The 23,290-nt window shown below is 37.3% G+C and overlaps 1 protein-coding gene across 6 annotated transcripts in view; it reads left to right on the top strand.

Annotated features, from left to right (window-relative positions):
* The window catches only part of ANKS6 (ankyrin repeat and sterile alpha motif domain containing 6), a 48,429-nt gene that overhangs the window by 15,478 nt on the left and 9,661 nt on the right, over nucleotides 1-23,290 (top strand). For 3 of the 6 annotated variants that reach the window (XM_039549161.1, XM_039549162.1, XM_010393882.4), the window contains exons 7-16: nucleotides 4,643-4,853; nucleotides 5,423-5,472; nucleotides 6,510-6,713; nucleotides 8,468-8,633; nucleotides 9,264-9,433; nucleotides 12,975-13,164; nucleotides 14,555-14,671; nucleotides 16,544-16,611; nucleotides 17,917-18,033; nucleotides 18,942-19,038. In XM_039549161.1, coding sequence (XP_039405095.1) covers nucleotides 4,643-4,853; nucleotides 5,423-5,472; nucleotides 6,510-6,713; nucleotides 8,468-8,633; nucleotides 9,264-9,433; nucleotides 12,975-13,164; nucleotides 14,555-14,671; nucleotides 16,544-16,611; nucleotides 17,917-18,033; nucleotides 18,942-19,038 — 1,390 coding nt within the window. Of the gene's footprint in view, nucleotides 1-4,642; nucleotides 4,854-5,422; nucleotides 5,473-6,509; nucleotides 6,714-8,467; nucleotides 8,634-9,263; nucleotides 9,434-12,974; nucleotides 13,165-14,554; nucleotides 14,672-16,543; nucleotides 16,612-17,916; nucleotides 18,034-18,941; nucleotides 19,039-20,431; nucleotides 20,859-22,332; nucleotides 22,401-23,290 lie in introns of all 6 variants that reach the window. The other 3 variants (XR_005601452.1, XR_005601453.1, XR_005601451.1) reach the window with 3 other exon arrangements.

The following is a 23,290-nucleotide window of genomic DNA, read 5'->3' as shown; positions in this document are numbered from 1 at the left end:
TGAGATGAAATAAAAAAGATTTTTCATTGATAAGGATATACGCATGAGTGTTGACACAAATTTAATATTCTGGATTGTATGAGTATTTAGTCTCAGAACTACAAAATATTACAGGACTTACTAGTCATAATCAAGTACTTATTCAGCAGAAATTGTGTTCTGTATAGTTCTAAAATAAATATAATCTGGAAGCCAATATAGTCCATTCTTCCATCACTGCTTAATGCTCTATTAATCAGCTTGTCTGACCATGAGTATGTTGCATATCTTACTCTTCATACAAAAGCTCAAAGAGGGTAAAAATTACATTTTCAGATTTTCTGGGTGGAGGGCAATGTCATAACAGTTATGTCTCTTTGGGCCAGCATGTGGAGAAAGGGCTGGAGGGAAGAACCTCTCCTGGGTTTTGTAGCAGCAGTGTTTCCATGTGGACAACTGCTCTGTGGTGAGCTGGAACTGTAAACAAAAGATACTGGCGACTCTGCCAGTACAGCACTTTTCTGTCTAGATCAGTGCAAGTGTCTGAATGTGGGGTCTGCAGGATCATGGGAATGTGAAAGCGAGAGGGAATTAATGAGCCTAACTTGCCTTTATGCGTGGAGACTGAATAAACATGCCAGGAACGTCTTTGACAGACATTTGGTTCACCGCTTCTTTCACCTCATCCCATGGTCTCCATCAGCACCCAATTCCACTACTTGTTGTTTTTTGGGGTCAGAATTTTTTTCCTCCTGATTTAACCTCTATCTCTTATGTTGTCCATTAAGTTGATTGATTCTTGTCCAGTGGTCACCTTCATTTTTATAAGAACTGTATAAATACTTAGAGAACTAAAATATTCAGTCTTATTTTTTCTAGTCTAAACAAAATTGATCAGTGCAAATTTCCTTGCTTGTAGGTTTTGTTTCCTAAACTTTTTACAATTTCTAGTTTATATGTTATCTGTCAAGATGAGGGTTCTAACATGAGTGATGAGATTCTAACTATGGTCTCAGTATCACATAGTAGCATACAGAAACTATGTCATGGATGTGTTTCCTGTTATCAGTGAAATTCACTTTTTTTGCAGCTGCAGCAGTAATGCTGTACATCTATACTTAGTTTCTGCTATGTTGTGACTGAATTTTTTTTCTTTTGTGCACCTGCTTTGCTACTTACTTCCTTTCCTATATTAGTACTCCTGATTTCTTCTTCTTGCATGCCAGCTTGACCTCTACTGAATAATGTCAATTTGGCAGTGTTTAAATTCAGAGTGTTAAAGGTGCTTAGAACTTAAAACTGTCTAGATGGATGTCTTCCGTAGACTGTGTAAAACATGTGGTTTCATTGTTGCAGTTGTTAGTGAACATTTCCAAACCTACTGCACAAAGTATGTTCTCCCAATTTGAGTTCAAATCATTCGCAATTTGTCTCATTTTTTGGCTGTGATCTTTTCCCTTTATTAATTTTACTTGAATCATATTTTTCTCAATTGTTCGATGAATGCTACATGAAATAGCAATAAAAGCTTTATTAAAGTCAAGCTGCATTACAGATTTTCCTCCTTTATGCTCACCTGACTGGTTACTCTGTCAAAAAGAGATTCATTTGGTAGAATTTATTTTCAACAAGTCTATGCCGGCTGTGTCTTACAAGCTGTGATGACATATGAAGTTTTTTCAGTTATGCCTTGTCATGTTAAGCATTTTGATCAGTAAATTTTCAGATTTTCCTTTTTCAGTGATTGTATATTTGCCTTTTGGCTGCTGTCTATAACTTCTTCTATACTCTTTAACTTTTACTAAAGATAATCAATATTTGTTCAGAGGTCATGTTGCCTATAATTAATCTGGGGTAATTTTAATCAATATTGTCTGGTTTTAATTTGTATAAGCTCACTTAAATACTCTGTTAAGCAAATGCACATATATTCTTGCCTTCCTCCTGTTAATGGTATTCATACTAAAATACCTGATCACAGGTAGGCTGCTTTTAAAGTTTAAAAAAAGTAAGCACTTTTCAGTCTCACCTCTCTGATCACTTTTGTCCTTAACTAGTAGACTTTTTATTTTGTGATGTGTTTCTTTTATTTTTAATTTATGCACAATATGGACCCTTGTTCCTTTACCTGCTGATAATGTAGTGGATATTCATGATCTCATTCTTCACCTCTATCAAACAAGAACCATTAACTGCTTTGTTTTTCACCATTTCATGGCCTCTGTGTGAGTCAACACACATGGGTAACCAAGGCAACTACCAAGCCACAGCTAAAATGCAAGGAGTAGATTTGTTACCTCAACAACAAGGCTGGGTGCCAGAGACACACAGGGACCCAGGCTCCAGTAGGCTTAGCTCATCCTGTAAGAAAAGGCTTCCTGAATGTCTGTGAGAGTGTGTTACCTCTACACAGAAATTCTACTTCTCCAAACAGGCAGAGGGTGAACAACAGTAGGCATAATAAATGGAGTTTTCCACACCTACATTTTTAGCATTCCCAGCTGAAAGGTCACTTTGAGCAGAAACCCTTCCCTCCTCCTCTTTGATTTTAACTCTTTCTTCCCAACAGCCTCAAAACCAAAGTTGTTCCTTTTCCATATGCAAATATTTTATTTCCTCTTTTTTCTTTCTGCCTGTTCTTCTTCAGCAAGTTACACTCTCAATGTCAGTATTAGAGCAGTGTGAATTATCACATTCAATTTCTATTTTAGGTTAAAATTGTTAGAGGGCAGAGATTTCCAGTTATCCCCCTTACTCTTTAATTCCTAACGTTGTTAAAAATGTCTATGGTATTTCTGAAATGGCAACACCATTCTTCTAGTTCTTTGATACTGTTGCCTTCTCCCACTGCTACTAGATTTCACCCTTTTGATAGACCTTATTTTTAACCAGAAATGCATTTTTGTTACTTGACTGCTTCAGTCTATTTAAAGCCCTTTATTACAGCTTCTGTACATGTGTGATGTGGTAGGGGTATATGGAGAGGCTGCAACCTCCTGCAACAGCAAATTAAAAACTCCAGAGATCAGATCTTCATACTGTGAACACCAGAAGACAAGATAAAACCTCTCCAGTGTCATTACTTTCTTCCCAGAGAGCAGTAGTTTTTTGTCTGGTAACACAGTGGCTGTACTTACTCCATTGCGATGTAGTTTGTGGTGTGAGCGTGTATTAAGGAAGCAGAAGCACTGTGAGGAGTAGTAAGAGAGATGATGGGCAGTTAGAAGTGATCTTTCTTACAGAAGCAAGGTGGCTTCAGTGACCAAAACCAAGAAGTGCAAGCACTGTCTTTTGTGAGCTCATTGTCCTCTGTGTTAAAACTAGATGAACTTCAGTTCCTTTTGGAAGGTGAATAAATGCTGAGCTGTGGGTTTTATTGCTTTCCCAGAACTATTTGTCTCTTATGCCTTTTTTTCATCAGATCCTTGTTGCTGAAAGTAATGTAAATCTTTATTAGTTGTGATGCCAAAGAGATACAGAAGTGTGAGAACTCTATACATTACTAATGCTCTGTGCAGATTTGAAATGGTTTTAATGGGCTTCTGCTACAATGCAGAGAATAAGTTTACAGTTTATATTACTTCTACCATAAGACAGTTGCTAAGACATTTATCAGTGAGTAGTTGAAAAATATTTAATGCCAAGAAGGGAGCAGAATATGTATTGAGAGAAGGGATTGTTACTTGGATTTGCTATCACCTAAAGCTGCCTTGATGAAGTGTTGTCACTTTACCATGACTTTTATAAAAAAGTGTTCCAGAAAGGGAAGGAGAACTTTACTAAGAAATAATCAGAAGGTACTTAAAATCTGATTTACCTAGAAGCCACATAATTTTTAGTGCAAATGGCATAGGTTTAGTATAGTCTAGAGAAATGTCTTAAAAAAGACTTGAAGCAACTTGCACTGTCTGCCTGCAAAAATGTGCAAGTCTGTGAATATTTGAATGAATTGTATTTTGAGCAAAGGAGTCCTTTTGTGTAACAGTTTCCACATGTGTGATATCTGTATGGATGGAGGTTATAGCTACATAGTCCTAAGGTTTGTGTTGTTTTCACAGCTGCTATTTCCTTACCTTGCTCTTTTTCAGTTTATAGTCTTTCCAGTCTGGTTTAAATTATCTGTGTAGCAGCACTGTATGGATTGTGGATCTTTAGTTTGACAGGAATACTATCAGAACTCTTCCAGTTCGCCACTGATTTTGAAAATCTTGAGGAGAAGCTTTGATGCAGATCAGATAAGCTCGTATGCACACCTGTAAAAAGCAGAAAATAGAGAGGCCACTCATTGATTCCAGAGAGTGTAAGAACTGATGGTGAAATTGGAAGTTAGTGGGAAAATTAAATATTTGCTATGTAGCTGCAAAAATTCCCTATTCAAATTGCCCTAATACTTCTATCTACTTTGGCCTTCCAGATACTGTGGAAAAACATTTTAAAATATTTGCCAGGTGAAAAATAAGGGAAGAGATTAATATAACACATACAAATCATGGCGAAGGATTCTGTTGGTAACTGCAAAGCACTTTAACATTGCTTTTTAGTTTATTTCAAAAATTCCTTGATAGAATTATCGCTGCTGGAAGGATTACTTAATTACACATTTTGTTTCCTCATTTTTTTCTTTTAGTTGGAACTGAATTGTTTTGTCTTCTTATCAATCTAGTCCTGGTGGAGCAGGATGTCCAATCGATTCCGCAAGCTGAAGTTGACTCAGACATTGCGCCATGGATTTCCTTCCAATCAGTTTGCGCCTTTTCCGGATGAGCCCGAACCATCATTAAATTCCACTATAAAAGGAGCCTCACAGAGTGATACGGACACCTCTGGAAACCTTGATGCTGCTACAGCTTGGAACACAAATAACAAAGCTGGTGGTGAGCTCTTGTGGGGTACTCAAGATGATACTATTTCTGATTCCTTGGTTTAGTTCTGCTTTAGCTTAGTATAAGTGAAAGAACACATAATGTATTTGTAGTCTGTAGAAGGAAAGATGTTTATACTCACTGTTGATCATGCTGAGTGCAGCATCATTTAAGCAGGAAAATGCTAATATAACCATGTTACTGTTCTTTAGTAAACACCATTAAATTGGACAGGTCACTGAAAAGTATTAGTATCTTCCATAAACTAATTTATGTAATGAAAGCCAATTTATTTAAACAAATAAATAAATAATTCTGAGAAGAAAGAGAAATGGATAAAGCCCAACTTGTAAAGCACATCTACTGAAATTGTACAGCTCTCCATGAAAGTCCCCCACAGTCTGTGACGTAAAGTTAGACTTGGCTTAACTTTAGTTGAGGTGTGTGACAGTGTCACTGGAAATGTTCATTCTGTGTGCTTACTGAGGGTAAAGCTGTTGATTGTTTAAAAACAATGAGCTATCCTTGGAAACAAAAGTAGAAGCATGTAAACAATAAAACATAATTTATGTATTTTTCAGGTGCAAACACTGCGAAAGGAGGAAAGGACGATGAATTATTGACAACCATGGTATGTTGCAGTGTTCTTGGTATCTTCAGCGTATTTCAGAGGGTCATGTAGCTCCCATAATTTTTACAGTTTTTGCCTCCTGTCCAAGTCACCTCTAGAAAAAGAGCCTGTTTACAGTGTAGACTGGAACTGACAGGCTTTGGTACACCCACCAGTAGTTCTCAGAAAGAACTTAGTTTTGGAAAGTACTAAAAGTAGTGTGTTATGGAAGCTGTACAGACTTCTTTCAAGAATTACCCATACCTTTGTTTGATAAGCAATGAAAAAGTAAAATTGATGCAACTGCTGCTTAGTTGCTGAGAAGCAGTATGAAGTGAGGAAAACATGGATGGAACATGGTACAATGGAGGTGTGAAATTACTAGTAGAGACAACCACAAAATATTTTGTTTGGGACGTGTGTTTGTGTTATGCTTTTTCTTCTTTTGTTATGTTGTAACTTTATATTTCCCTGCAGCTTAGTCACTGGTGATGTCATTAAATTTGGCTGGTTATTATCTTTATGTTCTTTTGTAAGAAATTTGAGTTCTTGTGAAAGAACCTTTGATATGACTGACTGGCAGAACTCCAGGGAGCAAAATCAGTTGTGGTAGTTTTGTCTCATTCTTCAGTACACATACAGCCGGAACACACAGTTGTTCACTGTTTCCAGGTATCCTGTCTGGAAATACAGAGAGGACTACATTGTTGTTTCTTTGGAAATTGATTTTTAACATTCTTGGTAAAGTTAACTTGCGCAATATTTTTAGCCCAGTAAAGGAAGAGACAGTTTTTGCCACTTAATGAACCATATTCGTTGTATCAAATGAATAGTCGTAATACTGAGGGGTGCCACAATGTTCATTGGTTTCTCTCTGTTACTATGTGTTATACTTCTCCTCAAGTAGTACTTTTGTGTCTCATTTCCTTTCTGTTTAAAAATGCTTGTGTTTTCATCTTTTTGCTTAACTTAAAATTTTGAAAATTCATCACCAGCTCCCAGTAATCTTTCTTAAGAACTATCTTTTTCCCCCCCTTTTCTTTGTTTCCCTCTGTCAGCTGAGGAGTAGTGCTCCATTTACCAGGCTGCCCAGTGATAAGCTGAAAGCAGTGATACCACCTTTCTTACCACCCTCAAGCTTTGAGCTTTGGAATTCTGACCGAACACGACTCAGCAAAGATGGCAAATCTGAACAGATGAGAACTGCCTGGCCACAGAGAGCCATCAAGCACGATTTTAACAGCAGTGGGAATTCTGATATAGTAAGCAAACGAAATGTGTATGAAAATACTGTGTTATGCCCAGGTCCTGCTGACCAGGGAGCCACTTTGTTTCTGATTAGAAATTATTTTTAACCCACTGTCTCAGCAATGGCTTGTCCTTTTAAGCAGTGCTGCTTAGGAAGAATGCACATCTGTATGGAAGGAACATAATGGAACAAAAGTTTTGTGTGAAATGAAACAACTTTTTCTTTGGTTTAGTTTGACTTTTGGGGTGTTTTGGGGTCTTTGATTTTGTTTGGTTGATTTTTTTGTTTTGTTTCGTTGGGGTTTTTTTTCTTTCTTTCTTTGGTTGGGGGGGGGGGGGGTGTGCTGTTAACCAGAATCACCAAGAGTGTGGGGGAAACTGCTCTGACTTGGAAGACCAAGGACAGAAAAAGAAGAATTAAAATTGCTCAATTTTTAGGAACTGAGCAGGGAGGAAGAAATACCAGTAAGACCAATATACAGACATAATATTCTGAAAGATTAGCAGTAGATAAAATTGTAGTGAGTAGTGATCAAGTGGGCTTGAAGGCACATAGCCTTAAATTGGAACTACTTTAAGACTGGAAAAAGTCTCAATTATTTCTGTTTTTAATAGAAGGAGCTTTCCTGATTCTACAATGTTTTCAGTGAAAATGCAAACCAAAAGAAAAATAGGTGGTTTGTCTTGAGACAGGAAATAAAACAACCTTGACAGCCTTTTCTTTTGTAGTTGGAGAAAAAGGAGAAGTGCTTACTCCCCTTACTGTAGAAGACTAGTCCAGAACTGTATTTCAGTGTCAGCTCCAGAAATGGGGCAAGGAAGACATTTAGGAGGATTTTTTTTCTCTTTTCTTTTTTTTAAGTGGCAGTTAGCTTAATAGCGGTAGAGGTGATTTAGGTGGAATAAGGCAGACTGTTAGAAGGGAAGTGATGTAACAGGAAGGTACGTGTTTATCATCCCAAAAAGGACAGTTGTAATAACATAACTGAATAATTGGTGTGTGTGTAAAGTGAGGAGCAGGGAAAGTAGGGGAGGACTAGCCATCAGTCCTTCTGTGAGGAAAGAAGTGTCTTGCTAAGGAAGGAGGGAAGCAGTAAGAGTTGGAAGAAGTGATTTGGACAGCAGGATAAGAGACATGAAAAAGCTCATATGTCAGATGGCTGTCAGTGGCTAATGGTGTAAAAGAAAAAGAAATGAAGGAGGATGTGGCTGAGGAGTTGGGTAATGTGTAGCTGGATCAGTAGTGCCTCAGTTAATAAAACTCAATAAAGTGGTGCAGCTAGCTGTTTAGATTGCAGGGAATATAAAAATACAGCTGGTGGAGAGAAAGTTTATATCACTTCTTGCAGCTTAATTTGTAAGAAATAAAGATATGATGGATGAGAAGTTGGTGGTAGCTGTTTAAGATGGGAGAGACAAAGACAGGATTCTGCAGGAAAGACATTTTAGGTGATATATTTTCTTTTCTTCCCCACTGCTCAGAATACTGTGTATATCATATCTCAGGTGCACCATATATGCTCATTTGTGTTGGCCAAAGATTAAGAAGAATTAATGGCTTAATATAGTGTAATTTTTTCATTGAATAAATACATATATATATAAGTATATGTTCAGTATATATGTATATGTAAAATAAGATTCTTTCTGATATCCCTTTTGTTCTTCAGTGAAAGTTTCAGAACTTGGGATAAATAAAATAGCAGTTGAAGTTTGATCTTTATTTTTTTCAAGAAAGAACAAAATTATTTTTCATTTTGTTTTCCAGACATCTGTTAGCAAAGGTACTAGACCAGTCAAATTACCAACATTTGCAAGAAGGCCAGCATCTCCTTCAAATTCCAATAACTTCAACCATTCTCCCCATTCTTCTGGTGGATCCAATAACATCTCAGGAATTAACAGGCATGGAGGAGAACTGCATAACAGATCAGGTACCATTTTTAATAAGAAAGTAATTTGTATCTTATTCAGGTAAAAAAATAGTGTTTGTGATGATGGTAGAAGATACTAAACCTCTTCTGAGCACTCCTACCACTGTAAAAGCAAAGCTTCTGTAAATTTAGTGGTCACAGGATTGAACTTCGAACACCTACCTAAGGGCAGAGAAGCCTCACATCTGTTACAGAAGTGTCAGTGGTCGGCCCAGCTCATGCAGATTTTATTGGGCCCACCCCATGTCATTGTGCCATGCATGTCATAGAGCTGACTCCTACACATGTTGCTTACTTTTTGAATTCAAATCAATTAAACCAATTTTATTTTCAATTAAAACCAAAGCTGCAAGCATTTTACCATTAGTTATTGAAGACAATATGGTGAAGTGGCTCATGAAAGTTATATCTAAGGGTGTCAGCTGTGTGTGTGTGTGAAGCCAGGGATGGCTTCTCTCTTCTGCAATTGATTTTTGTTGTTTTTTCTGGAAGCTGCTGGACAGATCTGAACCTTACAATTGTTTTTTGCTTCATCCAGTCAGTTTTTAAATGAAAGTGAATGTTTGAGAGTTAACAAACATTTCAAAATTATGGTTTCCTTTACTGGGTTTATTCTGTTTTTTGTTTTAGGTGGCAGTGCAGATAATGTTTTGTCTCAGATTGCAGCCCAAAGAAGAAAAGCAGCAGGCTTACCTGAACAGAAACCCAGCCAACAGCACAGTCCAGTCCAGTCAACTCCTTCATCTACTCTGTCAGATTTGCAGTGTGCTCAGATTGTTGGCAATGGACATGTTGTAAAGGTAACAGGAAATGTAAAATTTTGCACTTCCAAACTGGCCAATTTTAATAGGTCATATCTCAGTTATGGGTGGTTGGTGCACAGCATTGCACAGCCAAAAATGAATGAACACTTGTTATGTTAGTGGAAACTTTTCAGCTCTACAAACCTTACTTTTAAGTGCAAATCTGCAGAAGATGAAACCTAATAATAAAACATGATTTTACTTTATTATTAGTTTCACTCTGTGTTAAAAAACAGTAAATGTAATGCTTGATCTTAGGGTAGATCTGCACTATTATGGTTTCTCATTATTTCTTTCTATGGTCCGGATCCAGTGTTTTATGTTAGTTATTCCTGGATTTTACCCTGAAGTGGTATAGTTAGTTTCTCTAGCTAGTTTCCCTTCAAAGGCTCAACCTGAATGCAGAGCATGACATAATTTGTACCAGGATATGCTGAGCACAGCAACATGCATGTATCCAGTCTGCTCCACAAGGTGTTACTTTCAAACAGCAGGTCATCACCAAAGTCGGGTTTTGCTCACAAGGCTGTACTATCTGTGCTGACTTCCCTGTCAATTCCATGGAATGAGTAGCTTTACCCTCATGACCTGCACGTTTTTGTGCATGTACTTTGAAGTTCTTAACTACTTTGTACAACATTTTTGAGGGTTAAGATTTTAAACCTTGAAGATCTGCAGAGACACAAATTTGAAAGCAGCATCATAACAGCAGATGTGACACGCTGTTGAGAAATTGATGGGTTTATTTACACAGGGAAACATTACATTTCAGAGAGCAAGAGAAAGAAAACACATAATTTGGGGTTTATGTTCTAATGCCTGTTATTCTGCAAATGTTAGAATATGTGAGCAAGAGCAAAATTTCTCCAACTTTTGCTATGTAATCTCCAAGCAGCTTATTTTGTTTTGTTTTGTTTTCTTTGCATCTTTCAGTGAGATTCTTGAAATTTTGCCTGAGGAAACAAAAATGACCAGAGTATAAACTTAATACTTCTGCAATCTCATTCTGTGATGTCTTATATGACAACAGTACACAATATTCGTATTTAATCAATACATAAAAATGATAAACGAAATTGCGAAGTTGTTCGGAAATTTCTGGAGGACAAAAATCAGGAAAAGGTGCAACTACCAATGCTGAAACAGTTTCCATGAATAGTCACTTTGTCTCTGACCTGTCAGTCCTGATTTTGGAGGGCCTATTGGTTGCTTTTCAAAGATGAGACTGGGAGCTAAAATTTCTAACTCAGTGGGACCACCAAAGCCTAAGGATTCATATCAATTCTTTGGCATATGATAATATTTCCTCCCTTTTTATCCCATGTAACTGCTCCCTGAGTTATAAATGATCTGTCTCTTTTTCCTGTAGACAAAACCCCTTTATCATCCTCTCCCCTCATTAAAGTCTTCTCTGCAGAGCAGCTACCAAATGCTTTTTCTTTCAGAGGTGGTCTGACCAGTATGTTTTAATTAAACTCTCAGCATGTCCTCTCAGCTTGTTTTTAGCTCGGAAATAATTTCAGAAGAGCTCCTTGTGTGCCCCCCAAAAGTCTCATTTTTCTCAGTTACGTTAATCAGCCCACCAAGAGATAATACCTGTGACCTTTGGGCTGCAGATGGCCTTGTGTTGCAGCAATGCTGCCACTGAGAAGTTTAACTACTGTTTCCACTCACAGTGGGATATATTAGGGGATAAAGGAGTACTGAAGTGCAATGTGCTGCAGATCATCTTCTGGAAAGGCTGTTCATCATACCATGGAACAAAAGATTTTTAAACAACATTTTTGCCACTGTTTTGGAAAGGCAACAGCTTTTCTGGTGCTTTTTGCTTAGATGTCTAGAAGAGTTTCATTCTATCCACCAGTAACAAAACATGTCATAGTGTGGATCTCACTATAGATGTTCATGTATCATTCAACTGAGGTGATTTTTGGAGATTTCTGTTGGGAGAACACAATCAAATATGGATCCACACTGACTGCAAAAGCTAGCAGTCTACTTTGTTGTTGTAATCAGCAATGTAAATGCTGGAAATATAATGTCTATATCCATTGAGGAATAGCATGTATCCTCCCATTAGGATCATGCTGTCTAAACTTGGAAATAGCTGATCTAAAAATGCAGTGATATTACACTGATCAATTTTGCTAAAGGGGTGAGGTGGTGTAAGCTTTAAAGAAAGGAAAAGAAAAATATGAGTAACATTTTTCAGGAAGATGTAATTTAAATGGCTGCAGACTATGTGCTAGGGAGGGAAGACCATTCTGAAACACAAAGGGGCAATAACAATTTAGATGGAAATTTGGGACAGAAAGTTGAAATGAGTTCATGATGCTCTTCAGAGACCTCTCAGGTTTCTATCATGTTACATTACTTCTAGTAAATTCAGTGCAGGGCTAAGGAAGTATTATATTCTGACATGGGATAGAGTAATGGAAGAATGTTACCATTCAAATAAATTTTATATTATAAATCCGCATCTCTTTCATTAACTAGAAAAGTTCCATTTATGCCACAGCACAGAAGCAAAATTGTAAAGACAGGAACCTCTGTCATTCACACCCAGATCAACTTTTTTATCAGTTTGTTGTAGTAGTCTGAGTGACAAAAGGTATTTAAACTCTGAATGCAGGAATCCAGGAAAAAATCACCTTCTTTTTGGGTCATACAGTGCAGACATCAAAATATATATGTCGATCAAAGAATTTAGGAGATGAGGTGCATTGACTGTTTTTGGAAAAGACTGATGATATGTGTACACACATATATTCTTATTCCCCATTTTAACTCATGTGTTTTCCTGTTTTCCATGCCTCCAAATGTGTTCCATATTTGCAAAATTCTTAATAAATCACTTGACTCCTGTTAGGTAATAATAAATTTCAGGATTGGCTGGAAACTTCCATTCCAGTGCAGCAAGGGGTTTAATGCGCCCAAAACTTAGTTTATGCTTGCTACATGTTTCTTGTTAACCCAGCATGAAGTGCTACTTTAAATTAGCATCTCATATGCTTTGAGAATCTCTAATTGACGCTTTATTTATTTAATGAAATCTCTGAATGAAAATCCCTATTTGAATAGTCAAAGTCATTTACTTTGTTTCTGTTATTAAACTGTTTTTATCTGAACTGCAAGCTTTACTTTTGCTTCTCCTGCCCGTCAATGGGAGATGGGGAGGTGACTGAGAGGCTGTGTGGTACAAAGTTGCCAGTTGGACTTAAACTACAGCAGTCCTTTTAGAAAAAGAGTACTTGTAGTGCTTCTAGGCAATATTGCTTTACAAGAAATAATTTTCTTATTACAAAATTACAGCCTTAACAAATGTATTTTTCTTGATGAATTTGAGGAGACAAGACTTTCATCTGGGATAAAATCACTATTGCTTCAATTATTTCAATATACATCAAGCAGAAACTTCTAGTTGTGACTATATGCTCTGCAGAAATGACAGGCAACTTAAGTAATATTGAAGGATCATATATAGGTAAACACTTTTTTGATTATTTTTTAACTGAAATGATTGTATCATTAACTGCAGCAAAAACTGGAGATGAACAAAAGACCTCCATCTGGGACTTCATCTACGTCTAAAAGCACATCACCAACTCTCACACCTTCCCCGTCACCTTCCCCATCTCCTAAGGTTCAAAACACAGAGTCTTCTGTCTCTTCTTCTCACAGACACGCCAAGAGCAACGGGTCCAGCAGTGGTACTATCACAGAGGATGGTGGGTACCTCACTGTAATTACAGGGCATTCATTCATCAAGAGCACTGCATGTTTAAAGCTGTAACTGTACTGCTTTGTGTGTGTGTCTGCATGAGAATGAGGTCTCTTTTCTTTCTAGAAAATATATTATGGTGGTTTTTACAGTGAGATTGGCGTTCCTGCAATAATAACTGCCTTTTTCTCTCCCAAAACCTGTGATTTTTTCCATTTACAGAGAGACTGGTGTCATCTCAAAGCTAGCATAGAACATGTTGGTAGGCCACTCTTAAATGGCCTCCTTCCTTTTCCCCCTTCATGGCTTAAGTCCTGTTTTTCACCCTTTGCTGAGGGTACAAAACTAGAACTTTTTTTTGGTGTTTTGGTAAATGCAGGGGAGCACATCACTACAAAGACACATTTTTTATTCATAGCGAGTTATAGCTACATGAAGTTGATTAAGAGCTGTAGTACATATTTTTTTCTAAATCACCAAAATAACCTTATTACAACCTCTTTTTAACTAAAGTCATAAGAAAGAATGATAATGTTATTACTTTTCCAGTAAGATTAATACCTTTTAAACTAGACTTTAAAGTCTAAATCGCAACTTCTAAAAAGTCGTTTTACTGCATTGGAAACAGGATATCAAGAACTTTTTTTTCTCTTATAAATATCTCAAAAAAAATGAAGAAAATAACTTGACTCAGAACCTTTTAAATAAGAAATGGAGGCGCTTTGTACTATTTTTGTTTTTTCTGAAATCATCTCCATTGATTTTGGTTTGTTTTCACTTATGCCAGCTTTGTCCATTCACACTGTAATTCCATTTGACACTAAAAACAGGTGATATTTGATCTTCTTTCTGTCCTCTTCTCATGGCTTAGCTGTAACATATTCTAGTGACTGCTGGAGCAAATCCTTTCACATTTAGTGCCATTTTATAATGATGACTTGATAACATAAGAGTCGTTGATTAAGAGATACATAAAAGGAAGAGGACTCACTGTTGGATAATGAGACTAATTCCCCAAGCCATCAGCTGCTCTCATCTCACCTAGTGAAGCTGGGTTTTGTGACCACACACTAATGCCAAGATACTGTGAGTTCCCTTGTAGGAAGGTTGTTTGTCAGTAGCTCAAGTAGCTCTGGGTTCATTGTGTTTGCAAGCTTTTGTAGCTAAGTGCTCCTTTAATTCAAGGGCTTCTCTGACTCTGATTTGATTCAGCAGTAGCAGTACAAATGCTGATATGCCAAGCAGTAATCAGAAGAATAAGTACAGAAGGTCTGCAGTGTTAACTTGTCTTTTCTTTCAAGTGAACTTAAATGAATAAGAAAATTGATTTGCATTGACTGTTACTGTGAAGGAACAATAGGCAGCAGGGTTCAGAGGTGTTCTTTGTTTCTTTTTAGTCAACCACTTGGTGGACCATCAACAGCTTGGCTCTATGCTGAGAGCCAGTGATGTAGAGAATAATGAAAGACGAAACCATGTGAGAGTAAAAGAAGGCTCTGAAAACTTGGAGAAAGGTAATCTTACCTTACTACTACAGACTAATATAAAAGAAGGTGCTTATTAGGAGTAACATGGCAAAATCGCTAAGAGCTCCAAGAACTTAAGCTTGCTCCAGGGACGTGGGTAAGGAGACAAGGTAAGTGTAGAGCAAATGAGAGTGATAAAGCAAAGGACAAACATGTTAAGCAAACGTTGTAAAAGTGAGAGGTTTCAGGTTTTTTCAACCTTAGTGTAATAATACAGGAACTGGAAGAGGGATAGAGGAAGAGAGAACATGAAGGGCCTACACTTGAAAGCAGTCTGTGTGTGTGTGAAAGGTGTTTGGTGTTACAGTTGTTTATGACAGTAAGACTGAGCTCAGAGACCCTGAAAGTTTTTTCCTGTGGTATGGCCTACAGTCTAAGCACACCAGCATGATGAAAAACGCAAGGGTAGCTAACACCCTAAAAGAAAAAAAACGTTCATAATATATCTAAGATCTTCTAATGCACATCCTCTTTTCTCTCTCTAAGATGATATTTTTCATCAAACAATGTGGAGAAGTTCCCATGATACAATTTTAAAACTGGTTACCTTTTCCCATGGATTAATGTCAGGGTACTAAAGCTTTTAGCCTGAGACCATGTCAATTTTTGCAAATCATGTTAGGCATACCAAGTTAGGTGAGCTTAATGTAAAAAAAAATGCAGCAAAACCCTAGCAGAAAATAAGACTCAACTAGAATTTTTCTCTCCAGTTGTCTGTGGACTCTTCTATGTAAAGAAGTCTTCCAAAATAGTACACAACGGTGTGTTTATCTTGAGGTACTTGATGTCTTTTGAGAAGCTTAGAGTGTGAGATTCTCTTTGCTGTTGCTACTGATGGTGAAAGAAAAGGGAAAGTCAAAAGACAAAGAAGTTAAATAAATGAAAACAAAGTATATTTGGCAATGGACTAGTGATGTCCTTAAAATGAAAGTGAGTTTATATGCAGAATATTAAATATAGTTTCATTTTATAGTGTAATAATTCATGTTCTTCATTTTGACTCTGACTTCTTAGTTTAACTGACCACTTAGCTACTTAAGGGGAAAAAACAGATCGTTAGTTACTCGTGACTAAATAGCAAAGTAATAAAAAAGAAAACTTTAGCTGAGAGAGGTAATGCATAATTAAGAGAGGTAATGTCAGGTTATTCTGAAAGTGCTTTTATGCTTTTTAACTAATCACATTTTAGATGTGTGGGAAGAGTCACTATCAGGTCCTGCAACATTTAATTTCCTTAGACTTTAAGAGGAAAGTGCTCTTAGCCTTGGAAGCTGAGCTTGTAAAACTTTAGTTTTCATCTTAGCTGGGCTTCAGCTGTCTGTGTTCAAGATGCCTGGATGTCAGGCACATGAGGAGAAGAGGATTCAGAAAGACCTGTGTTGTATGGTCTTTCGAATGAGCAGGTGTGTGGTTGCTTGGTCTACACTTTACCTTCCTGGATGATGACACAGAAATAGGCCATTCAGTTCCTTGCCTGCTTGAGGAGTTTTGCTGTCTAACCTGCACAATCTGGGTCAGCCATCTGGGGCCAAGCACCTGCATTTTAGACATTGAAGTGCTTAGGTATTCCTTACTGGTTTGGTTTTGTAAGATCCTTTTAATGAGGTAGAAAGGGCAATACAATGGTGTTTATCCTAGCAAAGTAAGACTAGATGGAATTACAGTCTATGTAAGTAGGTGAGAACAGAGTAAGCCAGTATTTCAATTTCTAATGGAGAATAAATGTGGTTGGTTTTTTGTTACCATACATGATTACAGGAAATACAGGTTTTAATATATATTTTCAGTTCATAATACTGAGATGATTAAAATCTTTTCTAATCCATGAGGTTGATTTCTTTTTTTTTTATGTTATTACAGATGAGCTGACTGGCATCCTTAAAAAATTGTCACTTGAGAAATATCAGCCTATATTTGAGGAACAGGAGGTATGTCTCTTCTAAAAGATCTTTTTTTTTTACTGTTTTGGTGGAAGTAGGGTATAACACATGTTGCATCAGATTTGTGATCCAGAATCTCAGATTTCAAGTTCTATAACCATTCCTGATCGCAGAGAGGACCTTGAAACATGGATCAAGTGGTATTTGTGGCATTCTCCAGGATACTGCAAATAGCTTTACTCTTAACCTGCACCTTTTATATAGATAGGGCTTTTTTTCCTCTTTTCCTCTCTATTTTTACACTCTGCTTTTTCTATATATATCTTTATCCAATGTGGCTAAATAGTTTATAGGACATACTGTATCATCCCTGGAATCACAGCTGGAACCTCATTTGCAGATGGACAACAGCAGGGTGGGAGTCACTGAGATGGCTGCTTTATCTTCTTTATCCACTCTGCAAAAGCAAAAGGAGAATTAAACTGGGGAATGTAGGCATCCTGGTAGATGAGACTGGTGACATTGACTTGCTAAAGGATGCAATGAAAGGAAATGTTGCTGAAAATAAGTAAAATTAATTCACTGCAGTCTTAAAGGCAGGATCAGATGGGAGCAAATATTGTGTGTTTATTTGGTCAAAGCAAAGGGTAGTGAATAGACATGCACTAAACTGACATTGCTACAGAGTTCAGGATTCAGCACAAGTCCAGACAATTTAGCTGCATCACAATATATTGGGTTATTATTGTTCCCCTGCATGATAGGCAAGGGAGCATTCTGTAGGAATTAATATGCTTTGTGTATGAAGGTTATATCAATATGAAAAGTTTTAGATATTTATTCTTATCACAGCCTTATGGATATGTTGTTAATAAAAACTGATATATGAACAAAACCTAGGTTTTTCTCAGGGGACACTGGAAAAGTAAACACAATATTCTGAAATTCCAAAAATACTTAGGGGAAAAGGGTGAAGAAAAGAAAAGAGGGAAACCTTAGGCATATTCAAGTAGCTGCTACTGTAGGCAGAGGAATTTCTGTGGAGTGTATATATTCTGTATTAATAGGAATCGATGGGGAAAAAAACTAAAAATCCATTAATATCTTAGATTTACTATCACGATTAGTTAAATGATTAACAGCAGATTAGAAGCTTTACAACAGAGTGGTAAAATGTGTACCGTTTGGTGCTGGAAATTCATTAAAAATACTTTTTGCACAATATTTACAGTAAGTCTATATGATTAAAAAGCCTAACAAACCACTTTTAACCTGTAGTAATGAATCTTTGCATAGGTAAATTTGTTTTATATTTTTTTCTTTTATTTCTTCTTTTTGTTTTTTAATATACAGGTGGATATGGAAGCTTTTCTTACACTTACTGATGGTGATCTGAAAGAGCTGGGTATTAAAACTGATGGATCAAGACAGCAAATTTTGGCAGCTATTTCTGAACTGAATGCAGGAAAGGTACATTTTGAAGTACTGTACTTAGTAAATTATTTCAAGGCTTGTTTGTATAATTAATTCAACATACATTTTGAAATTCAGTTGCAGATGTTAGTTAGAAAAGCTAAATTAATTTTTTCCAAGCAAAGTGTTTCATGTATTTCATTAGTGAAAAATCTTCCTTTGGGGGACTTCCTGTTCTCTTTCAATAACTCCTTCTTAGTCCAGTGAAGAAGCTATTTGTAAACAGGAGCAATATTGCAGTTTCTGAATATTGATTTCAGCAGTGCTAAAAAGAATCATCTGGCTGCAATAGTCCAGCTAGAGAATGCAGTATAAGCAGAAAGGTGTCCTTTGGTTAACATAACAGGTTTTGATTCCTCTGTAATTAGGTAAATAGCTCTTCTCTCATTTCTTACACTTTTAATGCCTTTGAATTTTATATCAATATTAACAGATTTGCTAAGATGTGTACAGTTAACAGTGCTCTTGTCAGAGGGAGTTTGTACTGGAACCTGTCTTTGATTAGGCCTGCTGAAGCTTCTCAGCAGCCTTTTTAGATTGGAGGTCCATTCGCTCTCTAATCGTGGAAGTTCAGACAAAAAAACCACAGACAATTTCCCCAAGTTTAGATCAACAGTAGTGATGAGGTTAAAAATTAGGGGAGGTGGATGATGTTCCATGCTAAGACATGCAGTAAAGATAGGAAGAAAGTAACAAAAATGTTTCTATTGGTGTCTGGTAGTGTCAGGAAAAGATTACTACAAGGTTTTCTATATGTCTCTGTGAGGTAAGGATTTGTTATTATTTCTAATAGTGTGCTGAACATAGACACACATTATTTACACATTTGTTGTGAATTCATAATAAATTAGTTTTTTAAACAGAAATTTAAGAATACCTTATTTTATTTTACTGTTCTTTTACAGGGTCGAGAGAGACAGATTTTACAGGAAACTATACACAACTTCCACTCTTCCTTTGAGAGTAGTGTTAGTAACACACGGCCGCCAGGTCATTCCCAATGTAAGTAGCACCTGAAATTAACTGAAAAATTAATTACAGGTTGAATCACAGAATCACAAAATCAGTTGGAAAAGACTTCTGAGATCAGAGTCCAGCCTATAACGAAACACCACCATGACAACTAGACCATGGCACTGAGTGCCATGTCCAGTCTTTCCTTAAACACCTCCAGGGATGGTGACTCCACCACCTCCCTGGGCAGCCCATTCCAATGTCTAATCACTCTTTTGGTGAAAAAAGTCTTCCTAATGTCCAAATGTGTGGATATTTTATTTAATACTTGGCTGGAAGACAGAATGTGACAAACAAGCCAGTTAGCTGCTTTCCTGGTTAATGATGTATGTCTCTTGCTGTGACCATAGAGAAGATTTCAACATGAACAGTAGAGGTATCTCTAAGATGTTTATACACCCCTCAGTACTATCTGGAATAAGCATAGATTTTTGTTTTACATTACTAAACACAGAAAATGGATGTAAGTATAGCAATCCAGAGTGTACAGTATACTGTCTGTATGTATGTAGCATCAGTGGGAGGTGTTCCTGTATGATACATACTCTTCATACTCTTTTGCATACTCTTTATAGCAGACACTTTAGTATGATAAGGTAGAATAAATATATTCAAGATTTACAATTTAGCGTAACAGTTGAGGCAGCTATGTTAATTATGTATTTAGGTAAGTGTGCATTTAGTTATTTTGCATAGGTGGTATTTTTATATTATCTATAGTTGGATTCTTCGGAATACATGTATTCCAAGCACCAGTGTTATCTGCTAGCCAAGCTAGAGAAACTGCCTTTTAAAATGCACTGTCTGTAACCAAAGCATTCAGGAAGGTGTTGCTGACCTGTAATTAATGAATACATTTCCTACACTCTCCGATATAAAAATTGCAAATCTCTGTCCTGCCAGCCACCTGAAACAAAGGCAGATACTCATCTGTTACTCCAGATTAAGGAATGGGGCATAACCTATCTACATAGGTGTACTTCTGTATCCATGTTTTTGTAGAAACAACAAAAGCCATTGACTAGCCTTGAGAAGTTCACCATGTTAAAACTGCTTCTTCTTCAATTGTTTATTTTGCTGCTTTCATCCACTCACAAAATAATTTCATTTGTTTAGGGGCGATGTTAAGTAATTCAGATATTGTATGCTTTAGGAAACCTTAATAATGAGGTAGTCCCAGTTGTTCCCATCTCAATCAGCTGCATTTCACTAGCTATGTGAAAGCAGGTGCTAACTGTTGACCTGCTGATGTCTTGGGGAAAACTAGGAATTGCTGGGGTAGTTAGTGAATGTGGGCTACTTCCAGTACTCTGTGTAGTCTGCTTGGCTGAAAGCCACTATCAGGTGTCCCTGTATGCATTGTGCAATTTTCCATTCTCAGCATGCATGGGAACTTCTGAATGTCTCTTGGTAACATCCCAGAGCTGAAGAACCTCTTCTGTAGGTACTACTAGGTGAGCAGAAGCTATTTGGGATTTGATTGCATGGTGCAAAGAACTGGAATTACTCAAGAACCAAAGAAGCATAGAGATGTAACATACCTGCAAGCAACTTGCTGACCTTAAGTGTCTTGAAGACATCAAAGGACAAGAGTGGTGGCACAGAGCTGGGGACAGCATCCTTTTGTAAGAATGGAGGCAAGAGTTGCTCCTGTTGAGCTTTTCACAAGATGCTGCAAGGAGGTTGCATCAGAGATTAGCTTTTGGGTTTTGTGTTTGAGAGCTCCATGATACAGAATTTGCTGTGAAACAGAAGCACTAACAGAAAAGAGGAAGAGAACACGTAGATAAAAGAAGTTTCTGCACCAGGTAAGCTGCTTTTTATTGTAAAAAGTAGCAGCAGAACCCTTAGGCAGTCTCTGGAACTTGAAGTAATTTCCAGGAATGTGTTAACATTTTAGAGCATAAGAGCAGCTGTACCAAGTCAGATCCAAGGTCCATACAGTTGTGTTCAGCTTTTTCATCCAGTCTCATCTGACGCTGATGTGAAGAGCTGCTTGCTTTCATTTGCTGTGAACTTGCCATGTCCTGACTTCTTTTGCTTCATTGTACTGGATGAGAAGATACAATGAGCAGTTGTTTCCTCTTCACCGCCTCCATGCCACTGATGATTTTACAGATCACTGTGATACTCTTCTCCATTCATGTTTTTTTCCAAGTGGAAGGCTTATAGACTGCTTTGTCACTCCTATACCATAGTTTTTCTCTTTTCTGATATTACCTTTTCAGATGTGGGAGATACCAGCCTAGCATACAGTGTTCAAAATGTAGGCGTATTATGGATTTACATGACAGAGTGATGTCTGTTTCTCAGTTGTGTTCTCTACTTTCCGTTCTCTTGCCCTTTCCTAGTTATTTCTAGTACTGTGCTGTGTTGACTATAATTGGAGACTGAATTGGCATTAATTGGAATTACTTCTTACAACCCAGCTAATCTACTGAGTTTGAGCTCACAGCCTATAATTTTATATAAACACACATACATCTTCTTTTCCATTTGCCTTACTTAATATTATTTCATATTTATCTTCATCAAATTTTGTCTGCTGTCCTATTGTTTGGGCACAGATGTCACATGAAGTCCTTTTGCCAGTCTTCTGTTTACCTTTCTTTTTATTTACATGGATAACTTAGGAAGGTTTTTCCCTTCACTTTATATGCCCTCTCAAAATCATATATTGAATATACTGTTCATATCCTGAATATCCTCATGCAGATCCCTATGAAATACTAGTGGTGAATCTCTCTGCTATGGAAAAAATCACTATTTACAGCAACCTTCTGTCCTCTGCCTCCCTAACAGATTATTCATCTACACAATAAATTTTCTTTTTACCCTGTGGGTTCCTTATTATCTTAAGAGCTAACCTTGGACCTTGTGAGTGTCTTGTCAAAATCCAGGCATCAAATGGACCTCTTTTATCTACAAGACTGTTGGCACCTTCAAGGGATTCTAGTAGGTTGATGAGGCAAGACTTACCAAAACTCTTTTTGATTGTTTTCCACAGAACTTCAGATTCTTTGGTACAGTTTTTGCTAATCTGGTTGGTATTGCTGTCCGTCTCACTGGTCTCTGTTTCCCTGCATTTCATCTTGAACCATTAAAAAGATTTGCATCACTGTTACCACACCTCAGTTATGTGACAATTTAAACAACACCCTGTGCTCTGTACACAGCAGTTCAGCTGCTTAATCCTTGTGCTTCTCTAGGACATTGGGCTTAGAAATTTGCTATTACTTGCTTTGTGTATTTGTTTTGTATTCTTTTCTGCTACTACTTCAGGTTAAGGTATCTTGGACTCCCACCTAAGGAAGGCTTCTGAAATTGTATCCTTCCCAAGTTTTTCCATGGTAAATACAATTAGTTTTTTCTGATGTGAACTTACTTCTCTAGCTCATTACAGTCTAATCATTGATTTACCTCATGGCATCTGTAACTGGCTGCCTCCTGTGGTACGTTTGAAAAGTAGTATGTGAAATTTTTATGCTTCTTGCATGGTCTGTATCATCTCATTTCTCCACAGCTCTTCATAGGAGCCTGTCTGGACACCATTAGCAAGAAAGCCATCATGATTTGCCCTTTTAGAAAGCTAGATGTAGCTCACAGGATAATGAAAACATTCTGCTCTTCCAGCTGTGTTGGTTTCACTGTTTCCCTGTGATTTTGTGAATACTTTGAGTAATTTTAAAAGTTCAGTACCTGAATCAGAGTGGCTGTCAGTGTATCTCTGCTTTTACGAGGTTTGCAGCCTGTAGGGGTGTAAAGAAGAAAGTGAAATATAATCCAGGTATATCCATAAGAATCAGAAAAGAAAAAGCAGGGGGAAAGAAATTTAATCTTTACTTTCTGGAACTGTAGTTTATAATTTTGGGAGGTCTGTCGACTGATTATTATCACCTCGTCTGCAAATGTCTGCAGCTTCTACGCCTTTCCCCATCCATAGCTCCAGTGTCCCCTTAGCTTTAGTTCCGCCCAAAATGCTCCAGTCCCCACTGCCCAGGCTCAGTCCCTCCCCTGCTACCACTGAGTCAGGAGTTGTTGCTGGTATGAGATAGCATGCAGCAGAAATAGAAGTACATCCAGGTGAGTGTTTATAGGAGAGGAGAGCTGCAGTGGTTATCTACATTCACCCTTCTAGGGAATACACTAGAAGGAAAACAAGGAGAGGCAGAATAAATAAAAGCAAGACTATCAGAAGTAGAGGATTGATGGTACAACTAATTTCACCCAACAGGCTTCT

The sequence above is a fragment of the Corvus cornix genome, chromosome 2, assembly GCF_000738735.6.
Source record: "Corvus cornix cornix isolate S_Up_H32 chromosome 2, ASM73873v5, whole genome shotgun sequence".
Lineage (NCBI taxonomy): Eukaryota > Metazoa > Chordata > Aves > Passeriformes > Corvidae > Corvus > Corvus cornix.
This window is presented reverse-complemented; position numbering and strand designations above follow the sequence as displayed.